Genomic DNA, 15,939 nt, shown 5'->3' with positions numbered 1-15,939 from the left:
GTATTTAGAATAAATGATACATCCTTACAAAGTATGAGTTAAATAAAAATTTAAATAAAAATAATGCTCCATTGAAATAACCTGCAAACAGATAATGTTTTTAAAAATTACTTACACAAAGTATAACTATCTTAGTTAATGAATGTTACACATTTGTGTTCTTCATTCGTAGACCTATTAAGGTCTGTGTTAAAATGGGAATATTTAATATTCATTGTTTAATATTTATCATAATGTGATATTCATAATGTGAATATGTAATATTGAAGTAGATAAATTAACATTTGAAATTTAATACCAATCTTAAGCACGCGTTCATACATTAGAAAAGGAATTACATATAATTTATTATTAAAAACATATTTACCAATGTGATTTCTTATGTTCTTAGTTTACCTACATATATCCCTAAATAACAAGTTTGGGAAGTCAAAAAAAATAAACAGGGAGCAAGCAAATGTGACAGCCCTGGGGGAGAGAAAAATTAAATTCAACGTATCATCAAAAATACAATGTAGCCCTATATTCAATCTTTATCTAGAGCTAGTGGTATAAGTAGACAACTAATAGCAACCAGGAGTTTTGTTTTGTTTTGTTTTTAAGATTTTATTTATTTATTCATGAGAGACACATAGAGAGGCAGAGACACACAGGCAGAGGGAGAAGCAGGCTCCATTCGGGGCGCCCAATATGGGACTCGATCCCGGGACTCTAGGATCACACTTTGGGCCGAAGGCAGGCACTCAACCCCTGAGCCACCCAGGCGTCCTGCAACCAAGAGATGAAGCTGGGATGAATATAGATACCATAATGAGAGAAAAATTACTCTTGATCTTGTTAAAAGATGCTAAATTCAAGTTGGAACAAAATTACAAGAAACATAGCCTAAGAGCAAAATCAAATCCTCTTATTCTTGTAGATACAGGATCAAATCAGTGGTTAGCTAGATACTTCTTGAAGATGAAATAACCAGAGAAGAGCAAATTTTAACATAATTAGAAGATGTTAATGCAAGCTAAATGAAATAGATAATGATTATTAGAAATTTACTCTAAACATGCTCAGACATGTGTAGTTGGGCTTATTCCAACTTGGACCATCCATATATCTCAGCTATGCTGTAATTAGAATAGAAAAATCCATATTATATGCCTTTGTTTATGATATTTATTGACTTAATCTCTTTATTCAGCTAATATCAACTGAGTATTGACCACATTCTTGGCACTTTGTATAGTGCCATTGATGTCATCAAGGAAACAATATGGCTTAGCTGTGAACATCACACCAGTTATCCTAATATTGAGGCCTAATTGTCCTCAATTGGCATTAGGACAGCTTGTAGTAGCATTGAGGCCTGGTGGTGTCAGCCCAGTGCCTCAAGGTCAGGGGCTGAATATTTTTCTTATATTTTTACAGTTAGCATGAAGGCCAGTTGGCTGGAGTAGACTCTGTGAAAGCAGAGTAGTAGAATATAATGTCAGGGGTGTCTCAGAGGTCTACCTCATAGACCTTTGTAGTTCAGAGTACGGGTTTTGTTTCTATTCTGAAATAAATGACAAGACTATGGGAAGAACAGGTTTGCCAAGAAGGGGGAGATTGGTTATTCAGTTTTTAACGTGTTAAGTTTGAAATGTCTATTAGACATTCAAATTCAGATGTCAAGTAGACAGTTAAATCAAGGAGTCCGACATTCAAGGGATGTATGAATTTGAAAGTTAGCAGCCTGAGTCTATTTGAGATTACCTAGCACGGAGACCAAAGTAATGAAAAGACTAAGTACAAAGACACTCCATCAGCTAGAGGAAGGGAAGATAAGAATTAATAAAGACAATTAGACATAGGAAGGAGGCAGTAGGAGAGCCCAGAGTGAGAGGTGTACTTGAAGGAGGTGTTTGAGAATGGAGTGTGTCAAACATGATGTGAAAAGCTGCTAATAAGTCCAGTCATTTAAGAACTGAGAACTGGCCAGTAAGTAAGCTGAGGTTATATATGTGACCTTGTCAGAAAAAGGTTTTTGTTAAACCGAATATCCTGTTGGACACTGAACTAAGAAAGAATTGAAGGAAAGGAAGTATAAGAAGTGAGAATAGATGATATGAAAAAAGAAGAGAACTTATGTCACTAGGTGAATTCCACTGTGATCGAAGCGATTTCACACTAAGAGAAAGGAATAATAGCAAGTTGAGAAGTGCAGAAGAAATGACCGTAAGTAAATAAGAGATGAACTTAAGCACTAATGGAAGTGTTAGTTTTAACCAGGAATGTAGCTCATTTATCCATACTAACAAGAAAGAAGCAGCAAGTACATGGGCAATTATTTGAAAACAGATGACCAGGAATTGGGAAAGAAGGGGTTTTGGAGAGAATGTGAGAGAGCTAGCCCCTAGATCTGGTTAATAATGGGGAGAGCCTGGAGGTTTATGGATGCCTGCATCAAAGAGGAATAGCAGGTGGTACTTAGCTTTCAAGCTGAACTTTCTGCAGATAGGAAGCAACCATGCAATTGCCTGGGAGTGGTGATGAGAAACAAAGCAATGATGCTAGGCCCAGTGCCTGGAGAGCACATTTTTGAGAAGAGTACGTGGAGAGCATTATCCTCAGTGGAATGTGTGCTCTCAGAGCAAGAATATTCACAAAAGAGGAGGTTTTCTGGGGGAAACAGAATGAAAGAAGGTTAAAAGTTGGAAAGGTGTCGTAAATTTGTGATATCAAAAGATGCTCATAAGATGGGATGGATTCCTGGTGATGGTGAGTAATGATTAAAGGTCTTGGCATTCTTTTCGTTACTATCATACAGAAGGATTTTGAGGATGTCTAGTTTAGTTTTGATGGCCTTCCTAGTAGTTTTGGTAGTGAAGTGTATTTTGGAGGAAGGTGGTAGATTGCTATACCCCCTTCGTTCCTGAAGTGAGCAGGCTCAGAACAAGGCTGCTGAGTGGTGATGTGGGGAGCATGTGCTGTGTGTTGAAATTACTTTCAGCTGTGCATATCTCTAAAGTCATTTGAAATGTAAGTTTCAATATTTTTTTTGGTGGTAAAAATAATGTAGGGTTGTTACAAGCATTAAATAACATTTGGTTTTGCTTTTGCTTTTTTTTTTTTTTTTGATAAAGCATTTAATGTATCTCGCACATAGAAGATAATCATTAACTAGTAGCTTTCAGGTGCTATTAAAAGTGCTGAAAATGATTTTAACAATTAGATTTTAGGGAGCTTTTTCAGTTATTAAAATGTACAGCCTAAGATAGTATGTTGGAAAAGCAAGTAGGTAAAGTTTCTGATGATGCATGCGGCATTAAAAATACTTAAAATTTATCGACTTTATCTGCTTGTCAGGATGCATTTTAAAAGCTGTTTACAAAGCATGTCTTTGATGTAATTGTAGTAGAGTTTATAACTTATAATTCTGGATACTGTGTATCAAGAAGATGAACATAAGTAAGCCCTATGATGTCTAGAAGTCATTTCTGGCAATAGTTCAAACTTTAAACCCAGGTATTTGATTTTTCAATTAGCTTCTTCTGCATGTTTGATTATTTGGACTCAATAGTTTAATTTTGACCTAAAGGGAATTAAAGTTAAGAATTTCTTATATTTTACTAATTTGTAAGAAATGAACCTTCAAAGGTGGGGCAACTTCAGAAATCTCTCTCTAACTCTCTCTCTGTCGCTGTCTTCTGAGCTGCCCACTCATTTGTTGCTAAGTATTTAGGCCACGACAAATAGTTACCTAAACTGAGTATGAATAGAAACGATGGGATTACCCTGCTTTCTTGAAATAATAGCCTTTATAAATGCATGACAAACTGCAAATCTTACTGTTTTTCTTTCTGGAACAATTTATCATGTGTCATATTTCTAGCCACGGTTGCCTAGTTTTGGAATCCTTAGGAATTATGGACTTAGAATCTAAAAAGAGTTTAGCTTTTATTTTTAATGAAACAAAATTAAGTGGATGATTTATATTAGTATTAAAACCTTAACATAAGATGAATTATATAATGGTTAACAGTTCCCATTATTAGTACAAAAATGATTTTGTATTATTGTACTTTGCACAGTACATAGGATTACAGTAAGCACTTCCACCCACACTATCTCTCGATTCTCAAAGTTATCCACTGAGGTGTGTGATTGTTCTCATATTGCAGATGACAAAATGAATGCTCGAGGAATTCAAACAATAATGCTTAGTTTCCCAGAGAGTTGTAAAGTGAAACTAGAAGTTTATTCAAGGACTTTCTTGGCATTTGCCATGCCTTTACCCAAAGTGATGATTTAAAGAATTCCAGTTGCTATCCTCTTACACCATTCTCTTCAATACTGTTGAGGTTCCATCATGTTTTTTTTAAAGACTTTATTTATTAATTTTAGCATACATGCAAATGAGGGGACAGGGAGAGAGAATCGCAAGCAGACTTCACATCTCATGACCCTGAGATCATGACCTGAGCTAAGAGCAGGAATTAAGGCTTACCTGACTGAGCCAACAAGGCACCTCTTCATAATTTTTTTTTTTAAGGAACAACATGTAAAATCTTATTTTGATGTATTTTATTTTTTTATTCACATTTATATTGTCACTATTTCGGTCCTTTTGCATTTCATATTTGAACCTTGCTGCTGCTGCTCCTTCTCTAGTCTGATCTTTATTAGATCTTTCCTTCATGTTCTACACCAGATCATGCTTTATAAAAAACATGGTTCCAACAAAGCTCTAGTCTTTCAAATCTTGTTATTAAAATATTATTCAAGCCTGTAGTGGCCTAGAACTGTATTTATCTAATTAATGCCTTCAGTCTTTTTTTTTTTTTTTAAGTACATTAGGTTGCTTTTTTTTTTTTTTTTTAAAGATTTTATTTATTCATGAGAGACAGAGAGAGAGAGAGAGAGAGGCAGAGACACAGGCAGAGGGAGAAGCAGGCTCCATGCAGGGAGCCTGACATGGGACTGGATCCCAGGTCTCCAGGATCATGCCTTGGGCTGAAGGCGGAGCTGAACCTCTGAGCCACCCAGGGCTGCCCAATGCCTTCAATCTAATCTTCCTCCTTAATTCGAGGAAGAAGAAAGAGAAAAAAAGGAAGGCCACTTGCCATGTATTCAAGTATTCAAAAAATGTAAATTAAGCCATATAGTAGATAAAATATACTTTATTTCTACTTTGATATGCTTTCAAACCAGTGAAATTGAAAAATAGGTACAAAGTTATGTTTTTATAAAACTTAAAATGGCCAACTGTTAAGGGTAACTGAGTATTATTTTACACATTTCTAGGTGTACTGAAAATGAGATGGGGACTTCTGGAGTTATAATTATTATATAATTATTTTATAGCGTTTATTATGTTTTGGGGTGCCTGGGTGGCTCAGTTGGCTGGCTACCTGTCTGCTTTTGGCTCAGGTCATGATCCCAGGGTCATGGGATCAAGTACTATGTGTCAGGCTCCCTGCTCAGTGGGGAGTTTACTTCTCTCTCTGCCGCTCCCCCTACACTCGTACATGCTCTCTTCTCTCCTTGCTCTCAAATAAAATCTCTGAAAAAAAAGAAAAAGTTTACTGAGTTTATTTTGGCAAATTACTAATTTAATGTACCATAAAATATTTTCATAATTTGTGTGAGTAGGAAGTAATACTCTAAAGTTGTACTGCTTGATTCAGTATCCACTAATCACACATGATTATTCAAATTAAAGAATAGTTATCAACCACAATAATCATATGAATACTTAATAGCCACATGTCCCTGGTAGGTATTATATGGGATGAGGTGGGTAGAAAATAGTTTCATCATAGTAGACAATTTTAATGGAGAGCATTGATCTAAAAGATGAATTAAACATTTTATTCAAAGCTTACATAGTGTGAGCATATAGTCATCAAAAATTAAAGTTAAATAGATAAATTCTAATTACTTTTCCATGTGAGTTTTTATAAAAAGTTGTCTTTATTTCAAAAAGTAATCATATTCATTTAAAATCAGAAGACCAGGAACCCCTGGGGAGCTCTTCAGAAGACAGAATGGTTTGGGGTGGATGCATAAGATCATTAACTCCCCTCCTCTCATGGACACAGGAGACCTAGAGCTACCTATGGATCATTTCTCTCTGAAAAAGTTTTGAAAACTAGATGAACTGCATCCCACAACAAAAGATAAAAGGGCTACTTTGACACAGGTAAGTGAGGCGGAGACATAGTCTCACCAAAGCCCCACCCCCGGCCCTGGGTCTCACAGTAAGGAGAATCTCAACAGTCTGTCATCTCTCCCAGAGGAGCTAGGACTTGGTGCCACATATCAGGTACCCTAACCCTTCCGTCTGGCTTAGAAAACAACCGGGCTGATGTCCAAGGGACCCGAAGTAGTATAGGAAACTGAAAGTTTTCTTTTATTTTTTATTTTATTTTTTTAAGATTTTATTTATTTATTCCTGATAGACATGAGAGAGAGAGAGAGAGAAAGAGAGAGAGAGAGGCAGAAGGAGAAGCAGGCTCCATGCTGGAGCCCGATGTGGGACTCGATCCCGGGACTCCAGGATCGTGCCCTGGGCCAACCACTGAGCCACCCAGGGATCCTCAAAAGTTTTCTTTTAAAGTGCTCATGTGTTGTCTCTCTCACCTGGGAATCCTGTGCAAAAGCACCAGTTTGTAAAACACCTGGATTGTATATAAGTGTGATTGATTTGCTGGTCCTAGGCATCTGCTAGAGTGCAAGGGACAGATGGGGCTTTCTGTGGATTGGCAGAGGCCGTTTGTGTGCTCTCCATCTAACCTGTTAAGGGAAGCAGAGTTGGCTGTGTGGCACCTTCCTACTGTGTTGCTGAGGCCTGAGCATGGCAGTTCAGAGATTCCACACTCCCTGGATGGGGCTGGCAAGTGTGAGTGGTCACAGCCTTCTTTGCCCATCCTGCGGCCTGCATGCTCATGCAGGTAGGGCACTGTCACACAGCACTGCTGCTGAAGCTCATAGGCTTCCATACCTCATTTCCCGCCTTCTGGAGGCCCTGAGTGCGCCCTGACCCTCTACACTTTATAACTGCCCCACTGAAGCCCCTGGCTGCAGGCAGACCACATAAAGGGAAACATTTTGTTCACCCGTGCCTAGTGGGCCTCAGCTCCGAGGGACTACAACAAAAAGACCATTCGTGGTAGGTCATCACCTCTAAGGTACTGCACAGATACGGAATGTGAGAGAAATTGTGCACCCCATTGGCCTTGCTACAGCTTAACAAGACCTTTCAGAAATAACCTTATACACTTGCCTAGTGCCCTAATTCTCACGGGGATACCTCCAGATCTCCCAGTTGGAGGCTAGTTAGTGTTCAGGATTGTGGCCCTAAAGGATAGTCTATATATTTGCTTACTTTAAAAGCTGCTGCCTGAGCACCTGACTGCCATCAGCCTGAAACTAGGTGCTAAAGGAGATTCTTCCTCTTGGATCACTGATCTGTCTTGGTGCCCCCTCAACAATGGGTCCTTCTTGAGAATAAATTAGGTAGTTTAGATCATCGCAAAGGTTCAAGAAATAACCAAGAGGCTAGGGCGAGGGTGAAAGAGAAGGATCATTATCTAACGCCACACCTTGAAGATTGGGAAAGGAAGCAGTGTTGCTTAAGATATATAGAAATAAAGTAAAATAAGAAACCAGAGAAGTATGTTTTAAACAAAAGAGGAAGACAAAATCTCAGAATAAAGACTTTAATGGTAAAGATAAGCAATCTATCTGATCAAGAGTTCAAAGTAATGGTCATGAAGATCCTCACCAAGGTCTTGAGAAAACTGGATCAGCCCATTGAGAACTTCAACGAAGCCATAGAATATACAGGTAAGCACCAACAGCAGTGACAGAGCAGAAAAGTAGAACTGCAAAATACAGCAGAGGGGTTCAACAGACTGTATAATACAGAGCAATTCAGTGAACTAGAAGACAAAACAATAGAACTCACATGGACATAGGCAAAAAGAACTAAAAAAAGGATAACTTAGGGGACCTGTGTGACAATGTCAAGCAAAATGATATTCACATTAAGGGGTCCCATAAGGAGAAGAGCAAGATCATATCTGAAAACTTCTCTAACCTAGAAAAGGAAATCGACATCCAGGTTCTAGAGGCCCAAGAGAGTTCCTAAAAAGGTGAACCCAAAGAGGAGTTCACCAAAACACAAAATTAAGAGGCCAAAAGTCAAAGATAAAATTAAAGCTAGGACTAGTGAAGCTATAGATAAAATGAAAAGATGTAAAGTGTGACCTCAAAAACATAAACTGTAGCGGTACCTGGGTGGCTCAGTTGAGCAGTTGAGCATTGGCTTCTCAGTTTTGGCTTAAATTGGGATCTCAGGGTCATGAAATAGAAAACAATAAGGAAGCTGCAGATTTGAATAATGCTGGAGCAAATGGGCCTAACCCATACAGCACATTCTAACAACTGCAGAATACACATTTTTCTCAAGGGCACATGAGCCATGATGACATAGCACCTCACTACTATTAGAATGACTATTAAAAAGAAAATAACAAGTGTTGAGGATGTAGAAAAAAGTGATCCATTGCGCACACTGTTGGTGGGAATGTAAATTTGGTGTAGGCACTGTGGAAAGTAGTATGAAGATTTCTAAAAAAATTACAGAACTTCGTATGATCCAGCAATCCTGCTTCTGGGTTTCTATTTGAAGAAAATAACCCTAATTTGAAGATAAATGCACCCCTATGTTCATGCAGTATTATTTACAATATCTAAGATAGGATACAACTTAAATGCGCATCGGTAGATGAATGGATAGAGATGTGTATACAGGGATCCCTGGGTGGCGCAGCGGTTTGGCGCCTGCCTTTGGCCCAGGGCGCGATCCTGGAGACCCAGGATCGAATCCCACATCAGGCTCCCGGTGCATGGAGCCTGCTTCTCCCTCCGCCTGTGTCTCTGCCCCTCTCTCTCTCTCTCTGTGACTATCATAAATAAATAAAAAAATTTAAAAAAAAAAAAAAAAAAAAAGAGATGTGTATACACACCCCACGATGGAATACTACTCAGCTTTAAAAAAAAAAAAAAAAACCATGAAATCTGGACTTTAGCAACAGCATGAATGACCTTTGAGGATTTATGCTAAGTGAAGTAAATCAGAGAGACAAATACTGTATGATTTCACTTTCATAGACTCAAACGATAAATAAAGCCCAGATTCACAGATACAAATAATAGGTTGGTGGTTGACAGAGGAGAGCAAGTTTGGAGTGGGAATGGGTGTACGGGATCAAGTACAAACTCCAATTTTAAAACAGGATGTAGTATACAGAATGAGGAATATAGTTGATACTGAATTTTACATGGTGACAGATGGTAGCTGGATCTAGTAGGGTCACCATTTCGCAATGCATACAAAGGTCAAATCACTGTATTGTTCAGCTGAAAATGATATTGTATGTCAATTATACATTTTGTTATGGTGAAAAATCGAGACAATACAATTTGTTAAGTGATGAAAATTATTTGAAAGTTATTTAAAGTTCAGTTTTAACTTAATTTTTAGGATTGTGATTTTCTAGTAAATTGACAAAATAAGCTTTTGGAAATTCTAGTGTTTAGTGTCCATTTGCCAGTGTAAATCCTGTTGGATCTCAGGCTACCTTTGTACAAATTTAAAGGTAACAGATTTTGTAATATTGGAAAATATTCCTTTGTTGCCATGTGCAATTTTGGAAAATCCTACTGTAATTCATAGGTAACTGCACCCATGAATTGAAACATTAAAGGAACCAAAAAATGGATACTTGGAACTCGTAATGGGAGATTATATTTTAATAGGCATAATGTGCCTGGATTCGTGCTGATGGAAATATTTTAAGAAGTAAATTAGTTTCTTTAAATGCTTATGCCCCTCAAATTCTCTCCAAACTCTGAAGCAATATTCATCTTTCAAACTGGCTGGCAGTACCTCAAATTTTAAACCTTTATGGCATTTGGATATAGTAAATTTGTAAATTTTTTTTTATTGAGGACAAGATATGGGGAAGGGTTTTCCTCTTTGATTGGGAACAGATGTTTAGGTGTGTAAATTTTTCTTTTAGCACTGAGCATTAAACCCAGAGTAAACACAGCCTCCCAGGTGTGATATAACAAGTTTATTTTTATGTGTATATATGTCGTGTGGGGCCTTTTAAAGCATCAGGGTAGCCAATGGCTTCTTTTAGATCTAAAGGTGTTCCTATACTACAGACCTTTCAATAGGAACATACTATTATCTTTACATTTAATTTTTAAAAAATTTTAAGCTGCTCTGCTCATGAAATTATTGTTTTAATCTAAACTCTAAAATACTATTTTTCAAGGTCTGATAAAAAAAATGTTGCTAAAAAAAGGTTTCCTAGGTTAATCCTTACCAGAAGTAATCAATCCTGAGTCCTTGGGCCATTTATTCTTCTGCTTTAATTAAAGTTTACTAGGACTTCTCTTTGGCCAGGAGTAGTCAAGTAGCAGTATTTCTAGAACTTCCCCAACTGCCTTCAATAAAGGTACTTGTGCTTTTTTTTTTCCTTTTATTTTAGTTTTTGCATATTATTTAGTTTTGTAAAATGTTTATTCATGAGAGAGAGAGAGAGAGAGTGAGAGAGAGAGAGAGGCAGAGACACAGGCAGAGGGAGAAGCAGGCTCCATGCAGGGAGCCCCATGTGGGATACTATCCTGGGTCTCCAAGGTCACGCCCTGGGCCGAAGGCGGCGCTAAACTGCTGAGCCACCTGGGCTGCCCAGTTTCTGTGTATTCTTTTGTAATTATCAGTGTAAGAGACTTAAGGAAATGTAAAACAAAAAACAAAAAACAAAAACAAAAAAACAAAAAAAAACCCTATATCTCTGGAAGTTATACCTTTTATTATAGTAATTGATGTATGCCTATGTATATATTCCATCATGTACTAGATTGCTATACGTTAGGGAGAACAATGATGTAGCATGACTTCTTTGCTTGAACATGTACGTATTCTTTATGGGATAATAACATTTTCTCTCTCTAGCAGTCATAGTCTCACCAGATTCACAATCAAACAATTTCTATTAGGTCTGTATGGCCTGCTAAAGATAGTAATAAAGTGGATGAGAATAGAATCATGGGTTCTGAGTCACAAAGTCATCCAAATCACATCGTGTGCTTTGATGTTTCTTCAAAGAGAGTCATGCAGCCCGAAGAGATTGATTGGGAACATGGTTCGTGAGAAGTCCGGGAGAACATTTTACAAATCCATGTTCCGACAAGGCAGATTCAGACTACTGTTAAAAGGTCATAGCAGGGTTCCAACATTACCTTGGTATCTGGCCAGCAGCCCAGGCTGAGACTGCTCTCAACTTCACACCAATGTAACTATCATATCAGGGAGGAAAAAAAAAAAAAAAAAACCTACCCAAAGTGAAAATATGAAAACTCAGCACTTTAAAACTAGTACCAACAGTCAAGCTATTGCCACAATCTTAACTGTAAGAATCAATCCTTTTTTCCCCTCCCCCTAAGTGCAGTGGTTTTAAATATCAATGTTATAAATTATCTAATAGTCTCTAATGATCTACTTTGTCCTAAGTATTTCTCAGCTATGTTTTTCCCAAGCAAGGTGAAGGTGAGGAGGCTTGCCAGTTGAATACCAGAGACCCAGTTAAATTTCAATCTCAGATAAACAATGGATGTTATTGTGCTATTAGTGTCAAATATTTCATGGGTCTAAAAAAATGCATTGTTTATCTGAAATTAAAACTTAGGTGTCTTGTATTTTAGCTTGCTAAATCGGGCAATCCCCAAGTGTGAGGGTTGGAGTTTTCCTTTTTTGTTTTAGATTTCATTTATTTATCCATGAGAGACATAGGCTGAGGGAGAAGCTGGCTCCCCACAGGGAGCTTGAAGCTGGACTTGATCTCAGGACCCAGGGATCATGACATGAGCCAAAGTCAGATGCTCAACCACTGAGCCACCCAGATCCTTCCAATCCCCAAGTTAAGTTTGTTTGTTTGTTTGTTTGTTTATTTATTTATTTATTTATTTATTTATTTATTTTTCCAAGTTGAGTTTAGATGGCCTTTTTCCTTTCTTTCTCTTCATACCTCTGTCTGTATGGTTGATACATCTTTTCTTTAAAAATATATTTCCTTTAGAGACAGGCAGAATGTGCACGCGAGCAGGATGAGAGGGAGAGGGTGAGAGAATCTCAAGCAGACCCTCCACAACTGCTGCGCCCTACATGGGACTGGATTCCATGACCCTTGAGATCCTGACCTGAGCCACCCAGGCACCCCTAGTTAATACGTATTGTCTACTTTGAGAGGTAGAGTAGGTGTTTTCCTTCTTGCATAGAGACTTAAAAACCTGGCTTTGTATTTGAACCACAAAAAAAACTTCAAAATAATATTTATGCCTAGGACATGCCTAGGTCTGGGATGAGGTCCAGGTATTCCCCCAGAGGAGTCGACAGAGGTTTATAATTTCTTTATACTCCATACTTGAGCTACACTAACAACAGAAAACCATTGATGGAGATGTCTTATCAGAATACAAATTGTTCCTTTTTAGTATGGCTGAAACAAAGTGAACGCTCTTCATGAATCTAAGCAGATGGACCATAGCTTGTACAGGCTTTTATAAGGCTAAATGCGTGGAGGCAGTGAAAGCTGGGTAGAGGCGCTGTGCTCAGTAGGAAGCTGGCCGGTGTGTACTGGGTGCACTTCTCCAGCTCACAGAGGATGGCAGGATGTTTATTCTGCAGGTTTAAAATAGTAAAAATAATTCACTAACCCTTTTAAAACTGAAAGTGCTCTTACATTTCAAACATAATGTGGATATTTAAGTTTAAAAACTGTTATTATTGCATCCATCCATTTTATATCTGTACAGACTTTTGTTTCATTACTAAATGCTCTGGTAAAAGTAAAATACTTTTTATAAAGTTGTATTGGTTCTAGGTATCCTTAAACATTATCACTCAAATTATATGCAATAAAGGACCAGCTCAACACCCCACACCCACCACATTGTCAGACCAGCAGAATCTCAGGCCCTACCTGAGAATCAGAATCTGCACTTTAGCAAGATCACCTCATTTGTGTATAAATTAAAATCTGAGAATCATTGACCTAGACCCCTGCATTTGTCATGGCCCATAGACCTCTACTATGACAGAATCAAAGCATGGTACAGTAGGCAAATAATACACACTGAAATATTTGTTGATTAATCAGTAACATGCTATTTTTTAAAAAAAATCCTTAAAAGTGCAAGATTTTTTTTAAAACTTTGTCAATGTAATGGTGTTTGTATTTAAAATATTCCAAATTCGTAAGTTATACAGACCCTATGGAATGAGTAAAAACATATTTCTAATTTATTCCAACTATGGACATAGAATTTCATTTATGCAAGGAGACTTTCAAAGTTACATGATCTAACACATGTATTTTATCAGTAGAGACAATTCAAGATTTAGGGTTCCTGATGACCACCTAGGTGCTCAGCCTTGTACAGCGTGCAGCCTTTTTCCATGGCCTTATCATGAAATGGTGGGAAGCTACTCTTGCCATCTTGACTGACCAAGGCCTTGAACTTACTGTAAGTGAACAATTGGTTGACTGTAATTCAAACTAAGTTTGGGAATTATAACTTAATTCACACTCTCAGGATGGTCATTTTTCCATCTGGTATCAAGTGGTATGTGTCTTGCTGAAGCATATCTGTTTAGTAGTTGATACGAAGCTAAAAAGAACAAAAAAATTTTCTTCTCAAATTCTGTAACCCTGAGGTTATAGAAGAGAAAAATCTCATAAGGACTGTTGGCTTCGGAGGGCTTCATTAGTTGATGTAAGTGACAGGTATGCTACAGTGTTATAAATAGGAAAGTCAGAAACTCAGCAAACCAAAAAGCTCTGACAATTTTAAAAGAACTTGAAGTGTATGAAAAATATTAGTGATCAAATGCCAATGAAAGGAAGAGTAGCAAATTACTTTGTCAAATAATATTTAAGTTATATTAATAAGTTAAATTACTAATTAGCTTCCTACCTGGCTCTTGAAAGTGCTGTGTAACAGACCTTGCTATGCATTGCTGGAACGAGTTCTTAAAAATATCTGGGTGTTTATTTTTTTCCCATCAGGCATCAAAATCCTTAAGAAGTAGCATGTCTTTTGTTTGCCAAAAATCATGTCCATTTATAGAAACTAATACCGAATAAATGTATACCAAATAAATAATCATGATTGTTTACCGAGAGATGACATGCAAGGTAATTAGCAAAATTCAACCTTTAATAATCAAGTTTAGTAGCAAAGATAAGGACATTCTTCCAAAAAATTATAATACCTCTTTGTGGGCAGACCTTAATGGGGCTATTACTTAGACTTATTAAATTATATTTGCATTATATTGTAAATACTGTGATAGAAATTCATAAAAAAGGAATAAAATTTGGAACAAATTAAATGTTCTAGATTTTAGATAGTAAGAGTAAATACCGGAATATGCATTCTGGGAGTTTACAGATTTTTATTTCTTTTTTAGGCTTCTTGAGATTATTTTGATTTTTTTTTCACCAATCAAAAGTAATAAACTATTATCTCTATATATCTATGTAATTTTATCTAGTCGGGGAAAAGGTAGGTCAGTAAGAAAGAGAAATACTATCTTGCATCACGATAATGAAATAATGGAGGCAGGTAGGGTATATTAGTGCTGTCATCTGAATTATATATATTCACTTTAATGAGAAAGCACTTACCAGATTATTGGAAATGGAGAGTTGGTCTGTTTTTCTACTTATAAAAACCATCCACGTCATTATTCTAACCGTGCTTTAGAGTTTTAGATAAAAATAAGATGAGTGTATGGTTATTTCAGTTATATCTTTCTAAAATGAACTCAGTTAAGAGAAGAGAAAAAGACATTGAAATGATAAATCATGCAAAGCATACGCTTTTGGTTTTGAGCTGTACATGTACACTTATAGGTATGAGATGACACCTATTCCTTTCATCGCAACAATATAAGAGTGAATAAATGCTAATGTTTTTGGCCATTGATTAGCAAACATATTTAGTTGTTAAGCTGCTAAAGAAGAAATTCGTATTTGGTTTACCATACCCCTTACAACAAACACATACTAACAAGCAATTCATATCCTATATTCTTTTGTCCCCTAGGAGCCTTTTGAATGTTGCTTTTAGATAACAGTCACAGAATCTCACAGCTGTTAGGCAGTCTATGGATCCCGCGGGACATATGTTTGTTGGCATTGCTTACTTTATATACAATTGATAAAATGCTTTATTTTTCACCAGCCCTTTCTTTTGTGAAAAGGATTGAGAGAAGGTAAAAAAAAAAAATACATGTGAACTATTTTTTTAAGCAATGTCAATTTTCATTTAATAGTATAGCTCTTGTATATATAGCTCTATAGTATATATAGCTCTATAGAAAATTTGAGGAGTTATACATGTCACCCTTGCCTATTTATTTAGCAGTAATCCTTCAAATAGACCCAGTGCTATTGCATTGCACATTCCATCTCTATTGGCTGTACTAGTTACAAATGAAAATGTAAAAATGACATCCAACACGTTCTAATAAAATTAAGTCTGGTCAGTGCAGAGATTCCTATTAAATTCACAACTTAATTTGGAGAATAAGATGTTCAGTTACAGGAGATGGAACATTCAGAATCTTTTTTTTTTTTTCCAAAGGTCTTATTTATTTATTCACGAGAGACACAGAGAGAGAGGCAGAGACACAGAGGGAGAAGCAGGTTCCATGCATGGAGCCCGACGTGGGACTTGATCCCGGATCCTGGGATCATGCCCTGAGCCAAAGGCAGACGCTCAGCCACTGAGCCACCCAGGCGTCCCAGAACATTCAGAATCTTATGGTATACACTGATGCTCTGTTTAACTGAGAACTAATGATTTACAATGTTATTTTTAAGT

At 37.0% G+C, this 15,939-nt stretch overlaps 1 protein-coding gene across 1 annotated transcript in view; it reads right to left on the bottom strand.

The window, feature by feature from the left end:
- The window catches only part of LOC121482448 (28S ribosomal protein S31, mitochondrial-like), a 61,244-nt gene extending 54,270 nt beyond the window's left edge, over window positions 1–6,974 (bottom strand). Inside the window, exon 1 of the mRNA XM_041740370.1 lies at window positions 6,769–6,974. Within this exon, the coding sequence (XP_041596304.1) occupies window positions 6,769–6,974 (206 nt within the window). The remainder of the gene's footprint in view (window positions 1–6,768) is intronic.
- Between the last annotated feature and the right edge of the window lie 8,965 nt (window positions 6,975–15,939).

The sequence above is a fragment of the Vulpes lagopus genome, chromosome X (assembly GCF_018345385.1).
Source record: "Vulpes lagopus strain Blue_001 chromosome X, ASM1834538v1, whole genome shotgun sequence".
Taxonomy (NCBI): Eukaryota; Metazoa; Chordata; class Mammalia; order Carnivora; family Canidae; genus Vulpes; species Vulpes lagopus.
Note: the sequence above shows the minus strand (reverse complement) of the source record. Positions and strands in the feature narration are given on the sequence as shown.